Consider the following 24632-nt stretch of genomic DNA (forward strand, 5'->3'; position numbering starts at 1 on the left):
CTGTGTTTAAACCTTTTCTTGAGTTCTTATAATAGTGGTCTTATACAATATTTGTCCTTCTGTGACTGACTAAATTCACTCAGCATAATACCCTTCAGCTTCCTCCATGTTATAAGATGTTTCACGGCTTCATCGTTGTTCTTTATCGTTGCACAGTATTCCATTGTGTGGATACACCATAATTTGTTTATCCATTCATCCGCTGATGGGCACCTAGGTTGTTTCCATCTTTTTACTATCGTGAACAGTGCTGCAATGAACATGGTTGTGCATATATCTATTCGTGTGACGGCTCTTATCTCTCTAGGATATATTCCAGGGAGCAGGAGAGCTGGAGTGTATGGTACCTCTACTTTTAGCTTTTTAAGGAAGCGCCAAATCGATTTCCAAAGTGGTTGTACCATTTTACATTCCCACCAACAGTCTATAAGTGTTCCAGTCTCTCCACAACCTCTCCAGCATTTATTATTTTGTCTTTTTTGAATTAATGCTAGCCTTGTTGGGGTGAGATGATTATCTCATTGTAGTTTTGATCTGCATTTCTCTAATGGCTAATAATCGTGAGCATTTCCTCATGTGTCTGTTAGCCGCTTGAATATCTTCTTTGGCAAAGTGCCTGTTCATATCCTTTGAACGTTTTTTAATTGGGTTATTTGTCTTTTTGTTGTTGAGGTTTTGCAGTATCTTGTAGATTTTAGAGATTAGACACTGATCAGATTTGTTGTAGCCAAAAATTTTTTCCCAGTCTGTAGGTTGTCTTTTTACTCTTTTGGTGAAGTCTTTTGATGAGCATACGTGTGTGATTTTTAGGAGCTCCCAGTTATCTGGTCTCTCTTCTGGTGCTTGTGCATTGTTACTTATGGTTTGTATTGTGTTTACGCCATGTATTAGGGCTCCTAGCATTGTCCCTATTTTTTCTTCCATGATCTTTATCGTTCTGAATGGGTCTTACATGTTTTTAGCTCAATTCATTCCTCATTTCTTCTTGTCTTGTTCCTTTGCAAAGTAAAAAGTTGCAGATTCCCAGAGTTCTTTTGGCGAGGGGGGTATGTCTTTATAACATTGTATAAAACCTCTAGAATTTAATATAAATATAATATGAACCCAATAACAAAAACAAAAAAAATCGACAGAAATATGTGGTTGATATATTATTTTTGAGCTCAGGAATTGAAATATAAATAATTTAAAACTGGATCCTGGATCAAGTATTTCAACATGTATTCAGTTAATATGATTTGTAACACATATACACTGTAAGAAGTTCCACTGGTACTCACTAGCACAGTTAGCTGTCTCTGTGATGAAAAAATTTTGAATGATAGTTCTCTGGCAGCTATTATATAGTGCTGTTCAACATTTTTAGATTTTTTAAAAAAATCTATTAAGCAAATTTCAAAATGGATAAACCCATCTGAAATGTATTAAACTGTACTGTGTATTTTCTCTAAAGCAGCTGTAAACTTTAAACAGGCACCACTCAACTTTCAGGCACTTAGCCAAGTCCGCTATTAACACCTCTGTGTCCTTGCTCCTTTGATCGTCTTTAAAATTCCGTTACTACTTAAATTGATTAGAACTTCTAATTTGATCAACTATCCATAATTGACCCTACTATACTTAAAACACAGTGGTGACAACACGATTGGGAAACACGGCATATTATTTGGGTAACCTCCAGGATCCATGACTCAAAGGAAATATCTCCTAACCCAGGGGCTCTTTATGGGCTGGTCAGGAATGGACTTCTGGGCATTCATGAATGCCCAATTTATCATTTATATGCATAGGGATGATTTTTTTGTTTGTTTGTTTTTAGAACAGGGGTTTAGACAGGGAGCCTAATAAACTTTGTTTCTTCATTTTCACCAAAAGGTCTATGGCCTCAAAAAGATTAAGAATCATCTATTTTAATCCATCCAACAGCGGATAAGGCTTTCAAGTACTGTATGACAGGTACCATTATATTTTTAGCACATCTGATATATTCAATTATATAAAATTTAAAGATGAACTAAGAGACATTTATGGCTCATTGATAGTGAAAAATCCATTTTACAAATAAAAGTTACTAAAAAGATCTTATGGATTTTTTTTAAATGAATGAAATCCAGTGTTCCTAAAATAAACGATTTCTTAAGATAACTTTAATTTTTAAGAAGTCATCTTACAGCTAAAAAGGATGTTACCTTAGGACTATACTGGCTGCCAGCTAACCTCCAGAAGAGAGGTAGAAGGTAGGGTAAGGATGCTACCTCCCCCCGTGACTGTAAAAGTCTATGCTATAGCAATTAGATCCAAACAGTTAGCTGGAAGGCAATAACATTATCGAAACTATGTTTTATAAGCCCACCAAAATATTAACATTTAGTTCCACTATATTATATTACACTATTAAATGAGGTTCTAGCCACCAGAGTTGTAAGTCTCTATCAATCTCACCTTGGTACAGACCACCCGTACAACTACTTTCCACAAGGCAGAGGAATCAGACCCAGGTTGTACTTCAAAGAGAAGATGTTTTTCCTGGCCAGCAGCCACTTCAGCAGTTCTGAAGACAAATGCATTTGTTAATTTCACAAAAAGTCATATAAAATAATGGAGCTATGAAATAAGATTCAAGTAACACTTTAAAACAGAGAAGGAAATTTGAAAACACAAACATAGACAAATACCAATGGTAATCATTGTAATCATTAGATTTTTAAAACATGAATAAAGATACTGGACTGACAGAGACTAGAGGAATCCCCAAGACTGTCACCCTAAGATACTATTTGAACTTGGAACTAAAGCCACTCCTGGTGGTCATCTTTCATCCAAATAATAGACTGGCTTATAAACTGAACAATATCACCCATGAGTACTGTGTTCCCTTAAATAATCAACTATCTATGTTAACAGTCAACCTTTACCCTAAAACAAAAATGAGACGCTAAAGAGGGGCAGGGAAGCTAGATTAATGAAAACAGAACAAACAGAATGGAAACCATGAGAATGTTGACACATTGTGAAAAATGTAACCAATGTTATGGAACAGCTTATATAAAAATTGTTAAATGAGGATCTAATTTGCTGTGTCTTCTACCTGAAACATAATATAATATTTTAAAAAAAAAACAAGACTGATGCTAATGGAATTTCAGACAACGAGACTGATAGAAAGGGAGATGTATTGGGCAAGGTTGGCCACAAAAAAAAAAAAAATTAATAGAGAATGTTTTGAACTTATAGAAACATACAACTGAATTTACAAGGTTTTTAAAGTCAAAAGCATAGTGGAATATTTATAAATCCCTTTTTGTCATATCTATATCTCAATGATCTTTGAATTTCTAACAAAGACATTTAGGAAAAACAAATCCAAGAAATCAAGTACTTAAGAAAAGTTTATCTGGTTTCACTTATCCAAATTTTGACTATTGCCTCAGTGGTATATAAAGTGTGAAGAAATCTTGCTCTTGGTTGAGTGCATATTTAAGCAACACACAAACGTGCCTCTTTGAAAATTTTTTTGTTTTATAGATAGTTTGGGGTTGAATCAAACAAAACAATTTTGAGATACTTTAAATATGGCTCTACTACCCTCCCCTAGCAGAGTAATTTTAATTTAGAAAGCCATAAGATTCTAAAGTCAAAATATATCACTTTTAGAGGCTAACTCAGTATCATGCTATCAACACCAATTTAAATCACTTCAAAGGCATACTTAAACACTGCAGCTCCCTTTTATTAAACGTTCAATTAATATTTCTCCCCGAGCACCAGTGAGGATATCCCACTCAACTAAGCGACTTACAGATAAATAGAGGTCATCAAAAAATTAACAACTAGCCCTAGGTAACAAAGTCTGCCAGTGAAAATAATTCAGCTGTGCCAGTTCCCTGTTCTGTTTTCTAGCTACCAAGCCATACTCCCTTCGTACAGGTTTAACCTTACAGTCCTCAGACAGCACTGAGCTTGTGAAACTCCCAACTCTGACCCATGGGAATTGGTTTTAAGAACCAAAGCTGGTCAGCAATGCCCTGGGCTAAATAAATAAAAGGAAGGTATTCTTCACCTTCATCTCTGTGTTACACAGTAACCTTCGCTTGTGGATGATTTCATAGGACATTTTATCCAATATCTTTAGACCAAAAGGCAATCTTCATAGAGTCGGCCTATATAGATAAATTCTAAGATTCTAAAGCGATGGTAAATGTCATTGATCACTCTTCATAACAGTTTAAACAATAAACATAAAAACACATTCCATTCTTGTACTGTTAAAATTCTCAACCCAATTTTACTCCTTAAGAGTATGTTCCTAGAAGTAATACTTCAAAAAACTACCATTTGGGTGATTAAAAAAAGGTAAAATGCTAGAGTTTTTTAAACCTATGAGCAACTACATTTTTATAAAAGATCACACAATACTGAAATAGAGTAAAATGTAAAATCTAACTTCACTTCCCCAACAACTCCCCACCCAGACACAAGCAGAGTAGTTTACTATGTATCCTTGTAGTTCATTTTCTATGCATTTACATGGCACAGTTGTTAAGAGCTCAGGCTGCTAACAAAAAGGCTGGCAGTTCAAATCCACCAGCCGTTCTCTGGAAACTCTATGGGACAGTTCTATTCTGTCCTACAGGGTCACTCTGAGTTGGAATCGACTTGACAGCAATGGGTTTTGTATATATGTCTAGAAGCACTGGTTATGCGCTTGGCTGCTAACCAAAAGCTCGGCGGTTTGAACCCACCAGCTGCTCCACAGAAGAAAGATATGGCAGTCTGCTTCTGTACAGAGGACAGCCTTGGAAACCCTACAGGGCAGTTCTGCTCTGTCCTATAGGGTCACTATGAGTCAGAATCAACTCGACCACAGTGGGTTTGGTTTTGGTATATATGTCTACCCATACAGCTTTTTTTTTTTTTCTTAATTAAATGAAATCCAGTGTTCTTAAAAAGAACTGGCCAGGTTTGGTTCTTAAAACTAATTCCCATGGGTCAGAGTTGGGAGTTTCACAAGCTCAATGCTGTCTGAGGACTGTAAGGTTAAACCTGTACAGAGGGAGTATGCCTTGGTAGCTAGAAAACAGAACAGGGAACTGGCACAGCTGAATTATTTTCACTGGCAGACTGTTACCTAGGGCTAGTTGTTAATTTTTGATGGCTTCAATTTATTTATCTGTAAGTCACTTAGTTGAGTGTGACATCCTCACTGGTGCTCAGAGAGAAATGTTAATTAATGATAAAAGGGAGCTGCAATATTTAAGTATGTCTTTGAACTGATTTAAATTGGTGATGATATGACAGGATGGCATTGAATTAGTCTCTAAAAGTGTTACATGTTTACATCAGAATTCTGTGGCTTTAGAGTCTTTATGACTGAACTAGTATCAGTAGACTCCAGCCATGTCCATTAAAAAAATAGTATTTTCTTCTCCTTCTAATGTGTTCTAGATTCTCAAGTATGTTTCTTATCATCTAATACCGCTATTACAAAGCCTAAGGGAATAGGTTCATGTATCTTACCCTAAACTATTAACAGTGACTATGACACTGTAAATCCACATACTAAGTAGTCCCAGACTACTATTGATTTTATTTGGCCTTTTTTAGTTCTAAGGAAAGGTAATGTGGAATAGTGGAAAGAGCTTCAGACTTAGGAGAGCTGGATCTGCCATTAACACTTGGGTAATCATTTCGTTGTTGTTGGGGGCCACTGAGTTGATTTCGACTCATAGCAACCCCATGTGACAGAACAGAACTGCCCTACAGGGTTTTCTTGATTGTAATCCTTACAGAAGCAGACTGGCAGGTCTTTCTCCCACAGAGTGGCTGGGTGGGTTTGAATCACCAATCTTTCAGTTAGCAGCTGGGCACTTAACTGTGCCACCAGGGCTACTTGGGTAATCATTTTAGACCTCAGTTAAGATGCCCATCATCAAGCAGAGTGCCATGCACATAGTATGTGCTCAGTGAATGTTAGCTAGATTAAACAGACTAAAGAAAGAATCCTGAAGATCTCATTTAAGAGACAAACCTAAATGAGATATAATTATACCTCCAGGGGAATTAAAAAACCAAACTCGTTGCTATCGAGTTGATTCTGACTAAAAGTGACCCTACAGGACAGAGTAGAACTGCCCTAAAGAATTTCCAAGGGGCAACTGGTGGATTCAAACTGCTGACCTTTTGGCTGGCAGCCAAACTCTTAACCACTATGCCACCATGGCTGGATAGAAGTTATAATCATACCTCCAGGGGGATAGAAGATAGTTAAAAGTTACTTTTATATATATATGAAGAGGGGTGGATGTGGGTGGCTTAATAGAAAGAAGTGACATTTGCCCGCCTGTCACTAGGGGAGAAATCAAACAAGCAATATTTTAAAAGCATAGCAGTCTGGGGCTATTCAGGGACAGAGAGTCCAGTACATTTTAATAGCTTCTATACAGACCAGTGAAAAAATTGACAAAATAAAGACCCTAATCCATAAAGAAAAGGTTAAATTCTGTTAGTTTAAGAAGGCAGAGAAACTTATATTCCATTTTAGATTGAAATGGTGGCACAGTGGTTAAGAGCTTGGCTGCTAATCAAAAGATCAGGAGTTCAAATCCACCAGCTGCTCCTTGGAAACCCTATGGGACAGTTCTACTCTGCCCTATAGGGTTGCTGTGAGTCGGAATCAACTTGACAGCAATGGGTTTTGGGTTTTTTTTTTCTTTAAAATTCAGAATAATTAAGTAGGGATTTAAAAGTTATAAGCTAATTAGAAAATATTAATAAATAAAATATCTCAATCCACAGTGATGAAAAATGAAACCATCTCTCTGGCAAAATAATAGTTCGTGAGCAAACACACATGATTTTTTTTTAACCAGCTGAACTGGCTGATGTAGAGAAACATTCTTAGTGTTGCCTTTGACTATCCCAGGAGCTTTTCTCTAGAGGGACTAACTGGCATATTCCCTTCTCCTATGCATCTATACAGTGCTTTCAAACAGGAGTGGATTTATAGTGTATAAATTTATAGTGTATATATCCTATGGATCACAATGGTCTGACCTGAAACCGATCATGGGGATAGTGTAGGACCAGCAGGTTTTTGTTTAGTTGTGCATGGGGTTGTCACGAGTTGGGGGCCCCAACTCGATGGTAGCTCACAACAGCAGTGTACAATTGCTGAGATACTGGGTTGTATATTCTAGAATTGCTTCAATATGTTTGTGCTCTGTCTTCCAAATTCAATTTTAATTTCCTTTGATCTCTTCTGTTCCCATTACATATTTTAAAATAGCTACATAGAAAGGCTATGTATAATAGGTACTCAATAAATATTTGCTAACTGCCGCTGAAAACTAGTTGAAATTAAAGGAGTAAAGCTTATCATTAAGGTAAGTCAAATTAATTAATATCTCTGACTACCTCTTACACAGCCATGGCATATGAGCATACGTCAAGAGAAAGAAAATAAAATGAAAAAGAGCAAGGCTTACACATCATTAAGTTCAGCTACTCTCCCAAGAAATTCTTCGTAAGTTAAGGAGCCACTTTCTCGAACCAATGTGACATGTCTTGCTACTTTTTCTGGCAACTTGCCAATAACCAGTTGTGTTTGATCGGAAATTTGCTGTCCCATGATGACGTGATGTCTTGCAAAATCCAGAAAGGATGTTGCTTCATTCACATAGTTTCTGTCAAATATACATACAAGTTACTTTCATATGCAATATAAAAGCAGTGTATATATAATATACACCCACCCCTTAAAAAAAAAAAAAGAAGAAAGAAAACAAATGAGGAATACATCTAAGTTCAGTAGACTTACATGAACCTAAGGTGAAAATTTATTTAATGGACTTATATTTTTAAAGATTTATATTTGTTTTTTTCAGATTCAACATAGCTAAATCAGAAAACAGGATTCCCTTATGTTATTGAGAGGGTAATTAACCTCTAATTCTTTTAATTTTGCCAAGTCAGAAACCATTACAAAACAAAACAAAACAGACGTTTAAGTGATTGTATTTAATAGGAAGTTTATCTACCTTATATAATTTTCCTAAGAACATTTCCTGGCTACTTACCACGTCAGGCTCCAAACTAAGTGCTTTCCATATCTCACTTACTTCTTACAATGACCCTAACAGGTAGTTATTATTACACTCCTATTTTAAAGATAAGGAATGGCGCTAAGTGAGTTAACTTACATAGTTGGTAAGTGGCAGAACTGAAATACGAACTCATGTTTTTCAGATTCAAGTGCTCACATTCTTAACCACTATGATAAACTGGCTCAGATTTAACTATATCAGCTAAAAAATATTTGTTCAATTATTTCATTTATAAAGGTACAACTTATTTTTTAATTAAAAATATAAATCAAATAGATTTTTGGTTTGAAAAACTTGAGAAAATTAAAATACTAGGGAATTTAACCACCTCACATTTTCTGCTTAGGAAAAAAAAAAAAAAGGATTGCTCTTTTGCTTTTTAAATCCTCCAGGTGTTTTTAACTTGGAATTCATGGAATTTGTTTTCTAAATGTTAAGATGCTATTTTAGTTTAAAGGCTGGATTACTACTTTAATAATCTATTATCAATATAAATCAATAATTCATCAGATTGGCTTTAAAACTTAATCACAAAACAGGTATTTAATAACTGCTTACTCTAAAATCTTGAAAGACATAATTCTAAATATCATGGTCAGAGAAGAGTTAGATGTGTTTATTCTAGATAGCTTTTTTCTTCTGGTAAACAACAATTTACCAGAATATAAACTCTTGAGAATGTGGTTAAAATGGGAAATAAGCTAAATTTTTAGTATTTCGCTACGGTGATATAGTCTATAACTGAATGAAAATCCCTATTCAATGCAACTACTATTAATAATAGTAAAAGCAGCTAAAATTTGTCAGTCACTTTCATTGTATAACACACTCTTCTAAGCACTTTACATGTATTCACGAATTCAGTCATTTAAATTCCCATAATAACCATTTTATATAACCATTTTACAGGAAACAGGAGAGCTAAGGAAACAAGCACAGAGAGATTAAAGTCACCTGCCCAAAGTCACAGAGATAGTAATTTTTCCTGTTTTTTTAGAAATAAAGTTAGAAAAAGAAAAAGCACTATAATTTTTAAAAATCTGACCCACCCTGTCAATAAAATTCATTTTATTTACCCATCAAAGACTACCATTTTATCTCACCCAAATTAACACTCAGCATATAAAGCAGGTGAAATAGTAACACTTTCATAGGAGAAGTTTTGCCAGTTAGCCTACTTTTTCATTTAATCAAAAGTTAAAGTTATAACTTTAAAATATAAAACCAATGGATATTTACATTACTATATTTACAATAAGTGCCCTCAATAAACATAAATATATAAATTTTGCTTTTGGTATTAAAATTTAAAGTGCTATATTTTAGGTTTATTCTTTTAGTCACCTTAAATATAGGAAAAGTACAACTGTACTAAAAAAGAAAAACCCAGCAATTACTGTTTTGACTCTGAGCCTACTTGGCAATAGCAAATGTCATATTACAGAGATAAATGAAAGGAAGTTGCTGAAGGAGATCCAGGCCACTAAAAAAACACCTGTGAGGGAAAATTATATATTTTAAATATAGACAAATGGATTCACAGCGACTGTATCCAAAGAGAAACAATTATACATCTTACCCTGGAGGAGGTCTCTGTGGTATTCAACATCAGATTTCTGGATTTCACAGACTAGAAAAATCTCAAAGCAACATGATGTTGCACATTTCTTTTTATTCTAAGTAAGGATGGTTTCCAAAAACAAAACAAAACCTAAATTTAACAAAACCATTATTTCATTTTAAAAAGAGCTATTCATAACCTAAAATGTAGGATATAATGGTAGAAAAATAGTCCTTCCCAAGGAAGGCAGTAACTTCACACTGATGTATACAGTGTCCTTATTTTTCTTCTTCTAATCCAAAATTTGTTAAAACTGTTAGGATGCAGACTGGTGTTAGGGAACCATTGTGTTACACGGACTTTTAAAAAAAATTAAATTCAACAAGTACCATGCTCCTGGTGCTGTGCTGTTCTGGGGATACAACAGTGAGCCAGAGAAACATGGCTCTTGCCCCCATGGAGCATGTGATACAGTGGGGATGAGAGAGTAATCACACAGAAATATGTAATAACAAAATGAGAAGTGCTAAGCCAAACAAGTACAGGATGCTATGAAAACCTATAAAGGGGGACTTGACTTAGTCTTCTGTCAGGGAAAAAGTCCCTGGGCAACATTTGATTTGAGATCAGGACAGTCAGAGTTAGCCAGAGAAGAGGAGTGGGGTCACACTGCAGGGAGGACATTCCAGGCAGAAGTTATAGAAAGTCCCTGAGATAGGAAGGATATGGTGCCTTTAAGGTAATAACAATAAAAAAGGCTAGCATGACTAAAATGGAGAGGCAGAGGAAGAAGATAAATAGCACCGAGATGGGTTGTTTAACATTTTTATTGATGACCTGAAGAAAAGATTGCATGCCTGCCCAATCTGTGGATGACCAAAATTGGAAGGAATGAAAAATATCCACTGAACAACAGAATTAAGACTGAAATAGATACTGATTTAGTGAAACTAAGCAAATTACATGTAATGACTAAAAGTTAAATCCTGAATATTTTCAAAGCCAAATGCACAAAAAACACAATAGGAAGAGGTGCTTAAAAACAGTTAAAATATAAAAGATCTGGGGGTTTTAGTCAAAAGAAGTCGACAGTGTAATAGGGACACCAAAAATGCTCAAATAATTCTAAACTCTTGCTGGAAGCAGATGTCCAGAGCAATGAGCCTACCTACCAGTCCCATTTTACTCTGCACTGGTTTTACACCATATTGAAGTTCTGTATTCAGCTCTAGGCAGTCACACTTTTAAAGGGTACTAATATCAAGTCCAGAAACCCTGGCAGTGTAGTGGTTAAGTGCTACGGCTGCTAACCAAAAGGCTGGCAGCTCAAATCCACCAGCCGCTCCTTGGAAACCCTGTGGGGGCAGTTCTACTCTGTCCTATAGGGTCGCTATGAGTTGAAATCGAATTGACAGCAACAGGTTTGGTAATATCTAGTCCACTCACAGGCACCTCAGAAGAAAGGACTGGTGATTTACTTCTAATAACCCAGCCACTGAAAACCCTATGGGTCTACTACGACACACATGGGGTCACCATAAGTTAGGACTGACTCCAAGGCAACTAGTTTTTTGTTTTTTTTTTTAATTTTTAATAAATTAGAACATATTCAGGATTTGGCAACCAATATATTATAGGTCTAGAAAAGGAAACAAAGCTATTTATTCTAGATAATCATAGCTCGGTAACATAGGGCAACATGATAGTTTTGTTCAAATATTTGAAGAGCTGTCATGTGGAAGAGGAAGTAAGATTTATTTTATAAAGTTACAGAGAACAAAATGGTCAATAAGTAGAAATTAGAGAGGTAGATTTCAGTTCAATGTAAGAAGTTTCTACCATTCAAAATTATCCAAAAGTGGAAAGGGCTGTCTCATAAAGCACATGAGCTACCTCTCATTGCAAGTGTTTAAGATTAGAAGTTCATCTAAGGATATTACAGAGACGACTTTTGCTTTGGGTGGAAAGTAGGTGACCTCTAACACAGTATGCTATTTCCAAAGTGAAACTTAACTTCCCTTTAGCTTTCTTGTACCAATCCAACCAAAAATGCAATGAAGATTCCAATCCACCAAACTGAAACTTTAAATTACACCTACACTTCTTAACAAAGAAAAAAAAAATTAAGCTTTTGAATACAGTTTTAATCTTTAACGTAAAACAGATACTAACAATTTAATCAATGCACCCACCAAAATCACAGTTCAAAAAAAGGCCCTGGTGGCTTGCTTATTGAGTTAGAAAATATCTTCCTTTGCTCTTGCATTATTTTGATCTGATGCCCTAACTTTGATAAGGTTTATAATTTGAGGCAGCATCTTAACTTATCCTGTAATTGCACTTGGTACAATGAAAATCTCATCATTAACTTCTTTGATTAAAAGGGAACACTATCTAGAGACTACCTAAGTGAGCCTAGAACAGTGTTTCTCAACCTGATTCAGTAGGGTGGGCCTGGAATTTAGGGTTCATTTTGAAAATCATAAATATTGATAAATATTAACATCTATCACTAGCATAAAAATATGACTCTGCATGCTCACAAGAACAATCCGTTAAGCATCGGCTAGTCACCCACCACAGACTTTCCAGTGTCCCTCTTCTGTGCACATACTTCTATGATAGCACACATCAACAGTTAGGTCACTTGACTATCTCCCTCCGTGAGCTTCTTGCGGATAGCAGTTGTGTTTTCACTTCCGGCAGATACACAGGCACACGGTAAATTTTACTGAATGAATGCAATAAATACTGTTGACAGGTTTTTTTTAAAAAAATATTTCCTTAGTATTCTTTTCACTCTTGGAGAGAAGCAGAAGTTAGAAGAAAAATACACAGAATAAAAAAATGTAAAATTGTGAAAATGTATCAATAAATTAATATTTACACAAACTGGGCAACAATCATTATTTGATATTAGCAAAATACCTCCATCTGGATCACAGAATGGAGTCCGAGGGTAGTGCAAATGGTTAGTGGGCTTGGCTGCTAATCAAAAGATTGGAGGTTTGAGTCCAGCCTCAGGCACCTTGCAAGAAAGACCTGGCGATCTACTTCCAAAAAATCAGTCTACTTCCAAAAAACAAATCAGAAAAGGAAGGTGACAACGGTTGCACAACTCAAAGAATGTAATCAACGTCACTGAATTGTACATGTAGAAATTGTTGAATTGGTATATGTTCTGCGGTCTATACTCTCAACAACAAAGTATAAAAAAAATCGGCCATTGAAAACTGTATAGAGCACAGTTCTACTCTGACACACATGAGGTCACCATGAGTCGAAGTCAACTCAACAACAACTGGAAAAAGATCATAGTATTGCACAGGAACATAATTTGCAAACCACTGGCATGGAATTCAGCAAACGACCAATCTCAGGAAAAGATTTATCACTGAACTCCACTACCAAAGAACCAAACCATAGAGTTTTCAAGTCCTGATTTTTCAGCAGGAAATTGCCAAGCCTTTCTTCTGAGGTGCCTCTGGGTACACTGCAACCTCCTACCTTTTGGTTAGCAGCCCAGGGACTCGTCTCAAAGAACTAGAGGCTCTTAAATACTATTGTGCTACCTAAAACATAGTTCTTTCTAGCAAGATAATAATGTGTCTTTCAAAAAACATTTGAAGGAATTTCTAAATAAAGAACAATTGTTATTTTGAAACTCATGAGAACACCAAGGACTCCAAAAATGCCACATTCTTTAGTGGGTGGAACATACACTTGATCACTTCTTGTTCTAACAAATGAATTGTTACAGTTCAAATATTCTTTATAAAAATATAAAAATCACATCATGGGCAATTGGAAAAAAAAAACTTCCTGAAAATTTAAACCATAATCCATTCATGAAAGGATTAAAGCAAGGCTGAAATGTCTCAAAGTGCAACAAGATGGCTAGTCTCCTCTAGTAAGGTAGTATTTAGGAAACCTCTCTGAAAACCTGTTTTCCATCGAATTTTTATCAACTTGTTTATTGATAAAAATACTTACAATTCAAATAATTACCAACTATTTTCATTGTCAAGCAGCTTTAACGTGTGATAAAAACAAAGTACAAAAACTAGGTCCCTGAAGATACTATTTACTTTATTACTCATTGCTTCCTCAAACTCTAGATCTGTAATATCAGCTGTTCTTCAAGACAAGAAATTAATTCAGTTATAACAGATATCCACAGTGAAACAATTAGGCCAGTTAGAGTGACTATAGAGTATGGAATGCCTGTTCTGAACTTTAACATCTTAATCAGGAAAAAAAAAAAAAAAACTGTTATAGAAAGAAAAACTACAAAAGGATAGACAGTACTTGGAGATTAAGAATATGGATTTCTAACAGCACCAGTGTGTTTACTAAATATACTTCATATTTGAAAAAATACACTACAGTTGCAAGAATTCTCTCTGGATCTGCCCTGCCTTTTTTGGAGGAGGAAGGGAAGGGAAGCGTGTTAGTGTTTAGACACTGAACCAAGAATGATCAGGCTACATACACGCAATATAAACTTCACTTACACTAAATGACAAAGAGCTACCATATTATGGAAACATACACTCATATTCTGTAGGTAAATATTTAGAAACTAAAGCCAGACACCACCAAAGAAAAGGAGAAAAATCCATACTATTTTTCAGTTCCAAATTGAGAAAGCATCACTTGCCAGAGGGGTGACGTCAATACAGAGGCGACTAATAGGATTGTTGGGTCGCTGCAGCTCAACGATTAAATTAGTGATGAAATTCTGAATCGATGAAGCTCATTTTACAGCAAGAAGAACGGGGGAGGGAGAAGTAGAAAATAATAATTTGGGGCAGAAGATGCAAGAATGATAGAAGCATGAAGTTTTGTAAATAAGCCAAAGGGAAGGACTGAATCATTTGGAATCGTGAAGCAGGACAGGGTAGGGATATGGAAGTACACTGAAACTTAAAGGGGCTGGAGATACATTCAACAACAGTAAATGCACATTTTGTAACACGTGACAAATAACCGGAGAAATAATTTCAAAATCTATTACAGATGGCTTCTTTTCTAGAAACTACCACAATTATTAGCAAGCAAACGTCGTTTTGTCTCAGCCAGGTCTCAAGGTAGCTAGTTCGACAACAAAAGGCCTTTGGGAAGGGTAGCAACTTAGACTAATTTTGAAATGTAGGGGTTGGCTAGATTAGATTGACTATTTCCGGGATGACTACCCAGGCAGAGGATTATTAATCTGGAGTGTCCAGTCTGGCGGGGGCGCAAGCCCGTGGACCACCCTCGCGCTTGCTCTTCTCGCCTCAGTCCCTCCCCAAGCGCACCTGGACTTTTAACCAACAGGTAAGTCCGGTGGCCGACTGACTGCGCTGGCGGCAATATTCAAAAAACAGCTCTGGGATCGGGTAGGAAAAACTCTCTCCTGGTTCCCTAGAGCCTCCCGCAAAGCGGGGCAAACCACCACCTTCACCCCCGGCAACTGGCAACCGCCGGGTTCGGGACGTTGAGTCCAGGGCAGGGCCTGCCAAGACAGCCCCGCAATCTAAACCGCGGCCTGCAAAGTGCGGCAGGGCCTATCTCCTCCCTGGCGCCCGGCTCTGCAGTCGAGGACTAGCGGCTTTTCTACTCTAGCCCGAGGGTCGTGGAGCAGCTATAAAGGGAAGCGGCGAAAGAACAGCTGCGGAGCTCACCCCAGCTTCAAGGCATCGCGCTCCCGGCGGCAGCGGCGCCAACCCAGACAGCCGCTCAGACCCGCAGGCGGCGGCCGCTCGGTCTCCGACCCGGTCGCACCTCAGTGACGCAAAGCCCCGCCCCAGCACGTTGCCGGGGAGACGGTGCCCCAACCTTCCTCTCCCGGGATTAGCTCCGACTCTCACGCTCCGCTTCGCCTAAGGATGTTCGCGGCTAGCGCATCGAGGCCCTCTGAGAGGAGAGGAGTGACGAGGAAGGCAAAGGAGAGACGTTGCCTGCAGGCTCCTCAAGGCAGGGCGTCCATGGAGTGGCTTTGGATACAGCCTGGTAGACTCCTGCCCCTGCTGGCGCCATCTGCGGAACGGGCTGTCGAGGGCCAAGCTGGTGACAAAGGCCGCACTGCAGGCTCCGGTTTGGTCTAGGGGATGGATTCCAAGCCACCACTTACAAGGTCTCCAACCTCCCATGATGCTACACAACGATCATCTCTTGTTTATCATGAAATGGAGTCGATTTGGCTCACCCACCTGGGTTGTCTCGAAGCATAAATGAGCATGTATGGAAAGTAACTAGAACAGTGTCCCAAATGGTTGTTGTGTTGATGATAAGTCCTAATAAATGGCAGCTGTTGTTATTTTGAACACATGTTGGCCTGTGTAGTCAATAATTGCCACAGTCCTTCACTAGTCATTTGTAGATTTACCCTGGGAAGAACTAATATCTTCTAAAGATAGATAATACTTAAGACGGCCCCGGACAGAGCTGGAGAAACAGGTAGAACAAAGTTCTAACTCACACACACAAAAAAGACCAGACTTATTGGTCTGACAGAGATTGGAGACACCCCGAGAGTATGGCCCCCAGACACCCTTTTAGCTCGGTAATAAAGTCACTCTTGAGGCTCACCCTTAAGCCAAAGATTAGAAAGGCACATAAAACAAAACGAGACTAAATGGGCACACCAGCCCGGGGGCAAGGCGGAAAAGTCAGGAGGAGACAGGAAAAGCTGGTAATACAGAACCCAAGGTCGAGAAGGGAGAGGGTTGACATGTTGTAAGGTTGGCAACCAATGTCACAAAACAATATGTGTACTAATTGTTTAATGAGAAGCTAATTTGTTCCGTAAACCTTCATCTAAAGTACAATAAAAAAAAAAAAAACTTATTGACCATTTACTATGTGCCAAGCCCTTTTCTAAGTACGTTAAACCAGTTGCCCTAGAGTCCACCCCAACTCATGGCAACCTCATGTGTGTCACAGTAGAACTAGAACGGTGCTCCATAGGTTTTCAATGGCTGATTCTTCAAAAGTATATCAACAGGTGTTTCTTCTGAGTTGCCTCTGGATGGGCTCAACCTCCAACCTTTCTGTTAGCAGCTTAGCTTATTAACTGTTCCACCCAGGGACTCCTCTAAGTACTTTAAAGGTATCCATTCATTTCATCCTCATGGCAGTCCTGTAAGGCAGGTATTATTCATACAGGCTTAGAGAAGTTAAATAACTTTCCCAAAGTCAAACAGCCAGTTTAAGGAGTAGAGCCAGATTGAAACCCAAACCAATAAGCCTTTTAATTCTTGTTCTAAATTGCCTCAATAAGATGGTAAGACTTCATGAGGGCCCAGTCCATGTCTGTCTGTGCATCATTGTCTCCCTGACAACCAGCACACTGCCTGGCATGAAGTAGTTGTTCAATATTTGAACACTTGATGAATATTTGAATCCTGGGAAAACTAAGAATTTAAAAATGAGGTATATATAATGATTTACTAAACTTGAAAATATCTAATTAAATTCAATAAGGTCCTGTAGTTCAACCTAATTTGGGCCTAGGAGTCAGGAAGATTACTCTGTACAAATTGCCTTCAATGAAACATTGTATTGGAGGTTGTAGCTAGTGCAGTAAGACAAGAAAAAGGAATAAAAGGCATCCAGATTGGAAAAGAATAAGTAAAACTATATTTTCAATCCAGATGCCGTTTATTTATTTTTCTTGTTGTTTATTTGCAGATGACATAATCAGCTATGTAGAAAATACTATGGAATCTACAAAAATAAGTGTGTTTAGCAAAGTTGCAGGATACAAAGTCAATATACAGAAGTCAGTTCTATTTCTATATACTAGCAATAAACAGAAATTGAAATTTAAAAAATACCATTTAACAGCAAAGAGAATGAGATACTTAGAGATAAATTTGGCCAATGATGTGAGAGACATGTAAGTGAGAACTACAAAACATTGCTGAGAGAAATTAAAGAAGACCTAAGTAAACACAGAGATATACCATGCTCATGGATCAGAAGATTCAATATTGTTAAGATGTCATTTCTTCCTAAATTGATCTATAGATTCAAAGCAATCTCAATAAAAATTATAGCAGGTTTTCTTTTTTTTTTTTTGGTCAAAATTGTGAAACTCATCTAAAACTTAAATGGAAGTGCAAAGGAACTAGAATAAACAAAACTTTGATACAGAAAAACAAAGTTGGAAGCCTTACACTACCTAATTTCAAGACATTATAAAAAACTACAGTAATTAAGACAATGTGATATTGGTTTAAAGATAGACAGAGCAATGGAACAGAATAGAGAACCCAGAAGTAGACCTATACTATATGGCCAATTGATTTATAACAGAGGTGCCTAGGCAATTCAATTCATTTATTTATTTGTAAACAAATGGTGCTGAAACAATTGGATAGCTGTATGCAAAAAAAAAAAAAAAAAAAAAAAAACCTGATATTTACCTTATACCAGATACAAAAATTAAAATGGACCATACACCTAAATGTAGGAGCTAAAATTCTAGAAGAAAGCATTGAAAAACTTAGTGATCTTGGGTTTGACAAAGATTTCTTAAACATGGCACAAAAAGCACAAACCATGAAAGAAAAAGAAAAAAATAGATAAACTGTAATTTATTAAAATTAAATGCTTTTACTTTTCAAAAGACACATTAAAATGAAAAGGCAAGCTACAGACTGGTAGAAAATACTTGCAAAACGTATAGTTGAAGGAAGACTTCTACCTAGAACATTTAAAGAATTCTTACAACTCAATAAGAAGACAAACGACCCAATTTTTTTAAATGAACAAAAGATTTGAACAGATAGTTCACAAAGAAGATATACGGATGCCAAATAAGCACATGAAAAGATTTTTAACATCATTAGTCACTGCTGTTGCTAGGCGCTGTCGAGTTGGTTCCAACTCAGAGCAACCCTACGTACAACAGAACAAAACACTGCCAGATCCTGCTCCATCCTCACAATTGTTGCTATGTTTGTGCTCATTATTGTAGCCACTGTGTCAGTCCATCTTGTTGAGGGTCTTCCTCTTTTTCAGTGACCCTCTACTTTACCAAGCATGATGTTGTCCTCCAGGGACTGGTCCCTCCTGATAACATGTCCAAAGTGCGTGAAATGAAGTCTCTCCTTCTTTGCTTCTAACAGCATCTGGATGTACTTCTTCCAAGACAGATTTATTCGTTCTTTTGGCAGTCCATGGTATATTCAGTATTCTTTGCCAACACTGTAATTCAAAGGCATCAATTCTACTTCGGTCTTCCTTATTCATTGTCCAGCTCTCGCATGCGTATGAGACAATTGAAAATACCGTGGCTTGGGTCAGGTGCACCTTAGTCCTCAAAATGACATCTTTGCTTTTTAACACTTTAAAGACATCTTCTGCAGCAGATTTGCCCAATGCAATGTGTTGTTTGATTTCTTGACTGTTGCTTCCATGGGTATTGATTATGGATCCAATTGAAATGAAATCCTTGACAACTTCAATATTTTCTCCGTTTATCATGATGTTGCTTATTGGTTGAGTTGTGAGGATTTTTGTTTTCTTTAAGTCGGGATGTAATCCATACTGAAGGCTGTGGTCTTCATTAGTCATTAGGGAAATGCAAATTAGAACTACAAGGAGATATCACTGCCTACCCTAGCCACTAGAATGGCTAAGATCAAAAAGAGAGTGACCATACCACATGTTGGCAAGGATGTGGAACAACTGGAACTCTCATATACTGCATGTGGGAATGTAAAATGTTACAACCACCTTGGAAAAGAATTTGGTTATATCTTAAAATGCAAAACATACACCTAACATATGGGCCAGCCATTTCACTCCTATGTATTTACCCAAGAAAACGAAAGCGTGTGCTCATACAAAGACTTGTACATGAACTAGAAACAACACAGAGACCCATTAACAGGTGAATGGAAAACAAATTGAGGTACATCCACACGATGGAATACTACCCAGCAATAAAAGGAATTAACAATGAATACATTCAACAATATAGATGAATCTCAAAATAATTATGCTGAGTGAAAGAAGCCAGACAAAAAAGTACATACTATATGATTCCATTTACATAAAATTCTTGAAAATCCAAACTAATATGTAGTGACAAAAAGCAGATCAGTGGTTGCCTGGGGTTGAGGGGGACTGGGTAGTTGGGTGGGGATGAGTGGGAGGGCGGTATCACAAAGTGGCAGGAGGAACCTTTTTGGGGTAATGGATATGTTCATTATCTTGATCATAGTGATGGTTTCACAGGTGTATTCATATGTCAGAACTCATATACTCTATGCCATTTATTATGTGCCAATTATATCTCAATAAAGTTGTAAAAAAGAGAGACATAACTAATTCCGTTTTAAAAGCCTCTATCTTTCAGCCTAATCTAAGCCTGGGAGTCAGGAAAATCACTCTGTACAAATTACCTTCAATTTTATAAAATGGGGCCAGTGTATTTCTAATCTTTTTCTACCTCACCGAGAGTGTAGTGAGAATTGAACTAAAGGAGAGACTAAAATCTTTTAAAATTAGTATATTATTAATGATATCTCTTGATGGTTTCTTCTCATTACTGCAGCATTTTTCTTAACTTTGCAAAAGCATAATAATTAGCTAGATTGTAAAAAAAGAATAAGAAAGCAATAAGGATTACTTATTAAGGATTAAAAATCCATAATAGAGGGTATTAAAAATCCTCTATGGAATAGGAACAATAAAGTTATTTTGTAGCCGGAGAAGGAAACCTTTATTTTTCTTACATATAAAAAAAAAGTGTAGGAAACTCTAAATATAAATAGTAACATTTATGGAAGAAGAAACCTCTAAGTTAATTCTTTCATAAGAACAATGATTCTTTTGTTATGAATCTTATACTTTGTAAAGTGTATTCAGGTTTTTCCAGTTTATGTAGGTATTTTCTAGTTAAAGGAAACACAGAAGTTTCAATAAAATTATAGTAAACACTGTCCTGTAGTGAAGACGACATTTTGAGAGACTTTTAAAATGGCATATTTTCTCTAGGAAAGTATGTCCAATGCCTTCTGCTTTTTTTTATAAGGTCACTAAACATCTGTGACAGGACTGTGGGAATATGTGAGGAAGCCTTTGAGTGGCTATGGATTGTAAACATTTTTAACTTCCTGTATGTAATTCATAGAATCATAAACTGGAAAAATCATCTAGTCTAACATTCTTCTTTTATAGATAAGGAAACTGAGATCCAAAGATGGGAAGTGACTCACCTAAGACTACAGAGCAAGTTAACTAAATTGGGTTAGAATCCAGATTTCCTAGCCAGTAGTCTCGTGCATTTCCCCACGATTCATTACTGCCTTTAATTGTATCAGTGTAGGATACAGAGGAACAAGCAGTCATCTACAGTTAAGATTAAAGTTCCATCATCTTCCAGCATGCTGCACTTTGAGGGTTTTATATCTTGTTGAGCCTGCCTTTTTGGCTTCTACTCAAGCCCTATTCTCAGCTCTCTACCCTTATTTTTAAGCATTCGGAGAGCTCATGTATTCCTAACTTCGACTATCACCTGTATTCAGTTGGTTTCCAAATCTAGATTGCCAGTGTTTATTTTTCATTGGTGTTCCAATCCTACATTTTTATGGAAAATCTCCCAGAGGAATGAATGGATCACAGTGATAGCACCCTGAACTCAACAACTTCCGTATCAAAATGGCTCTAGCATTCCTTCTGTTCTCCCAGGCTAATACTATACTTTCTTTAAAAAGGTTTCCTAGTTTTATTTTTTTAATATATATTTTTATTAAGTTCTTAGTGTGTAACAGGCACCATAGTAAGTGTTCTATATGTATTATCTCATTTAAGCTTCACTACAGTCTTAAAAGATAGATAAAAGATAGATATCATTATCATCTCAATTTTACAGAATAGAAAACAGGCTTAGAGAGGTGAAATAACTTGCCCAAGGTCACATAGTTTATAAATGGCAGAACACGGATTCAAATCCATTTTGTCTATTCCAGAGCCTTAGGTTTCAGCTACTGCACCATATTTCTACTCTTGGGATTAACTCATTCCATACTATCATCTCAGTCTAAGGTCCTCATTTTCTCACAGGTAGATCCAGCTAACACCCACAGATCACGGAGACAAGACCACTACCTTGGCCTTTTTTCTTCTTCACTCCCTGAGAACTGGATGAAGCTGATGAAGCTTAAAGGACTGACAAACCAGAGTTTCAAACTCATACAGGGCCAGGCAGAGAATGTAAATGAATGAAATGGGCTGGGTGTGGAAAAAAGGTAATAGTGTTACAAAATCCGTAAGAAATGACACCTTTACTTTGGCATTAGGGTGCAATAGAGAGTGGTGAGGACTGTGGTGAAACGGAGAAATGATCCATTTAAAGGGGGTGGCCACTATTCAGCATAAGATAATTTTTGCTATAAGGTAATATGGGCATTCTATCTCTAGAGAGTTCCATTTTTCAAAGGAGCCCAGAAAAATAAATATATGAAATCTCTTAATTTTTAATTCTTGCCAATTAAACCAAATTTTAAGGTAATACTCTGTGAGCCAACCAGCAAAGCCTATGCTAGCAGGTTATGACCTCTGGGCTAAAAGAACCATGGAACTGTGGGGTCACTGGTGAGGGGAAGAAGATATTAACAGTTTAAGGGAGAAGATTAGAGAGAGGGAAAACTAGGGAAACAGAACAAATGGGCTATTCTGAATCTCCAGGTCCCTTTGTGAACCCCAAAACAGATTAGAATGTCAAACCTGAATCCCAGCTAAGGACTGATTTATGTGTATGTACTTGACCAGCTTAAAATAAGACTATCTGGGCAAGAACTGCCCCACATGGTGATGTATGTACTGTTGGGTTTACATATGTTTCTGTTTTAACAACCAAAGTCATCCCTCTTTTGCAAACAACAGAGTATGATTTGGTCCTTCAATTTTGCATGAAAGGTATAATGTATCTAAGTAAATAAGAGAGCAAAGAAGGTTTCTAATTGCTTTTATTTTTTCAGCCCACATATTTCGGCACCTCTCAGGCTCTTCTTGCTGGAACAGAAGAGCTAGTAATACGTTTGTTAATGGCATAAAAAATGTGCTTTGATGTACAGAGGTAATAATGTACTTCTTAGGTATGTTAATAATAAATTAAGGTTATGATGGTTGCCATTTAGAGAAAACAATGAATAGATTAGTGTTAGCAAAATAACATTAGTTTTATAAGTGGATAAGCTAGGTATATCAAAACTGCAAAAAATTAGCTTCAGATAACATTCTACTATATGCAATTTTTAAAATAAAATTCAATTACAGAATGTAACACCTTGCACAGTGCCTGATACATACTAGATGTAAATGTTTGCTGAATTTTATTATTTCTTAAAATAGTAATTTTCCTCAGTAATAATTTCTGTTACTCAGATAAAAATAGAGCTTTTTTTATCTGAGCTTTTAATCTTAGTTTTTAAGAGAGTATTTTTTTTCATTTCATGTAAAAATAGATTGTTTCTTCTAGAGAACATAGCAGCAGCAATAGAGAGAGAAAAAAAAAGTGCGTGTATGTTATAAAAAGTGATTTCAACTCAAATTATTCAGAGAAGAATGCTTTGACCCTGTCTGTGTTTGTAGTTCCTGCTGACAATACACTGTCAGTGTCTTTGGCTTCATTCTTATCTATTTATTTTGGCTTTATGGAGATAATGTCTCTAGTCACATGAATCTCCATGGCCTTCATTTGCTAAACTTTTCCTTCCTTCCTTTTGCTCTTGCCTAGCTCAGAAGGACATGCCAGAGTGGTGTGTTTCTCCTTCTGATCTAAGAAAGGATCTGGGCTACGGAGTCATTAGGAAAGCTTGGACTGAGTGGCTCTTTGGCTCTCAACTCACCTATTCCCAGCCAGCCTACAGGCCTTTTTCCAAGTATGTACTCATTAACTATTTTAGGTTCTTGGGCTTTGCAAAGCTCCTTTCTCCCCTGGGACTTTATTAGGACATAATCAGGTTACAAAGGCTGTGGGAAGCTTTGGAGGTAGGAGGATAGGATCCAGAAAGGATTACAGTAAGAAGAAGGGAGCTCCCTTTGATGAACTCCATAGTCTAAAGGCAGCCCTGAGCTGATTGCAGTTAGGAGCCAAAGGTGGACTTTCTTCTTTGGTTCTTTGGCCTTTTTGGTTTCCTCAGCTGGGGACAGGATATTTAGGCAGCAAGAAAGAAACCAGCCTTAGATTTGTCCTCTCATTTCTCTCTCATCTAAACTTCAGCTTCCAGGCACCGCACTGTAGTTTTAGGTGGATTCTTGGACTCTTCTGCTTTTTTATCCGTTTTCTTTGATTCCTCAGTAGGGTTGCTTTCATCAGCTTTCTCCTCCTTCACTGTTTTGGTTTCAATCATTTCCTTCTGCTGACTCTTGTTTGTAAAAGGGAAGGTCTTCACATATCTTTAGGCACAAACATAAAATTAAAGTGAGAGACTCCCATGTAGCACACATAACAATAGACAGTGCTTTACCTGTGATGGCACACGTTGTCACAGTACACTGGGTACTTTTATTTCAGAGTGATGCTAATACACACATGCTCAAATACTGTAACACATCCCCACCTTAATGGGTTCATTGAGATAAAATAGTAAGTTCACAGGCCTAACTTTAGGCTGACCTCACAATCCTGCCACCACAACAAAGAATAAAAGACCAAATAAAGCATAGAATTTTCCCCCAGATGCCAATCCTTTCTTCCTTCTTGATTTTCAAAGGGACAGCTTTTGACCTACTTCTAAAATCTAGATGAAATGCATGTGCTGAAATAGTAGGCAAGACTGGGTGGCCCGCAACTCTTCAGACAAAGATTAGACTGAACTATGAGACATAAAATGATACTCATGAAGAGTGTGCTTTCTTAGCTCAAGTAGATACATGAGTCTAAATGGGCAGCTCCCGTCCAGAGGCGAGATGAGAAGGCAGAGAGGGTCAGGAGCTGGTTGAATGGACACGGGAAATCCGGGGTGGAA

The 24632-nt window shown here is 37.1% G+C and overlaps 2 protein-coding genes across 2 annotated transcripts in view; both read right to left on the reverse strand.

Annotated features, from left to right (window-relative positions):
• Positions 1 to 11035, reverse strand: part of RNF141 (ring finger protein 141) — a 37581-nt gene extending 26546 nt beyond the window's left edge. The window contains exons 1-4 of the mRNA XM_023736925.1: positions 9682 to 11035; positions 7485 to 7682; positions 2410 to 2551; positions 2190 to 2212 (exon numbers count right to left, since the gene is read on the reverse strand). Of these exons, the coding sequence (XP_023592693.1) occupies positions 2190 to 2212; positions 2410 to 2551; positions 7485 to 7627 (308 nt within the window). The 5' untranslated portion in view covers positions 7628 to 7682; positions 9682 to 11035. The remainder of the gene's footprint in view (positions 1 to 2189; positions 2213 to 2409; positions 2552 to 7484; positions 7683 to 9681) is intronic.
• A 12838-nt stretch (positions 11036 to 23873) lies between these two features.
• The window catches only part of LYVE1 (lymphatic vessel endothelial hyaluronan receptor 1), a 15148-nt gene continuing 14389 nt past the window's right edge, over positions 23874 to 24632 (reverse strand). The window contains exon 6 of the mRNA XM_004369644.1: positions 23874 to 24060. Coding sequence (XP_004369701.1) covers positions 23874 to 24060 — 187 coding nt within the window. The remainder of the gene's footprint in view (positions 24061 to 24632) is intronic.

This window comes from Trichechus manatus, unplaced genomic scaffold (genome assembly GCF_000243295.1).
Source record: "Trichechus manatus latirostris isolate Lorelei unplaced genomic scaffold, TriManLat1.0 scaffold00006, whole genome shotgun sequence".
In the NCBI taxonomy this organism is placed as follows: Eukaryota; Metazoa; Chordata; class Mammalia; order Sirenia; family Trichechidae; genus Trichechus; species Trichechus manatus.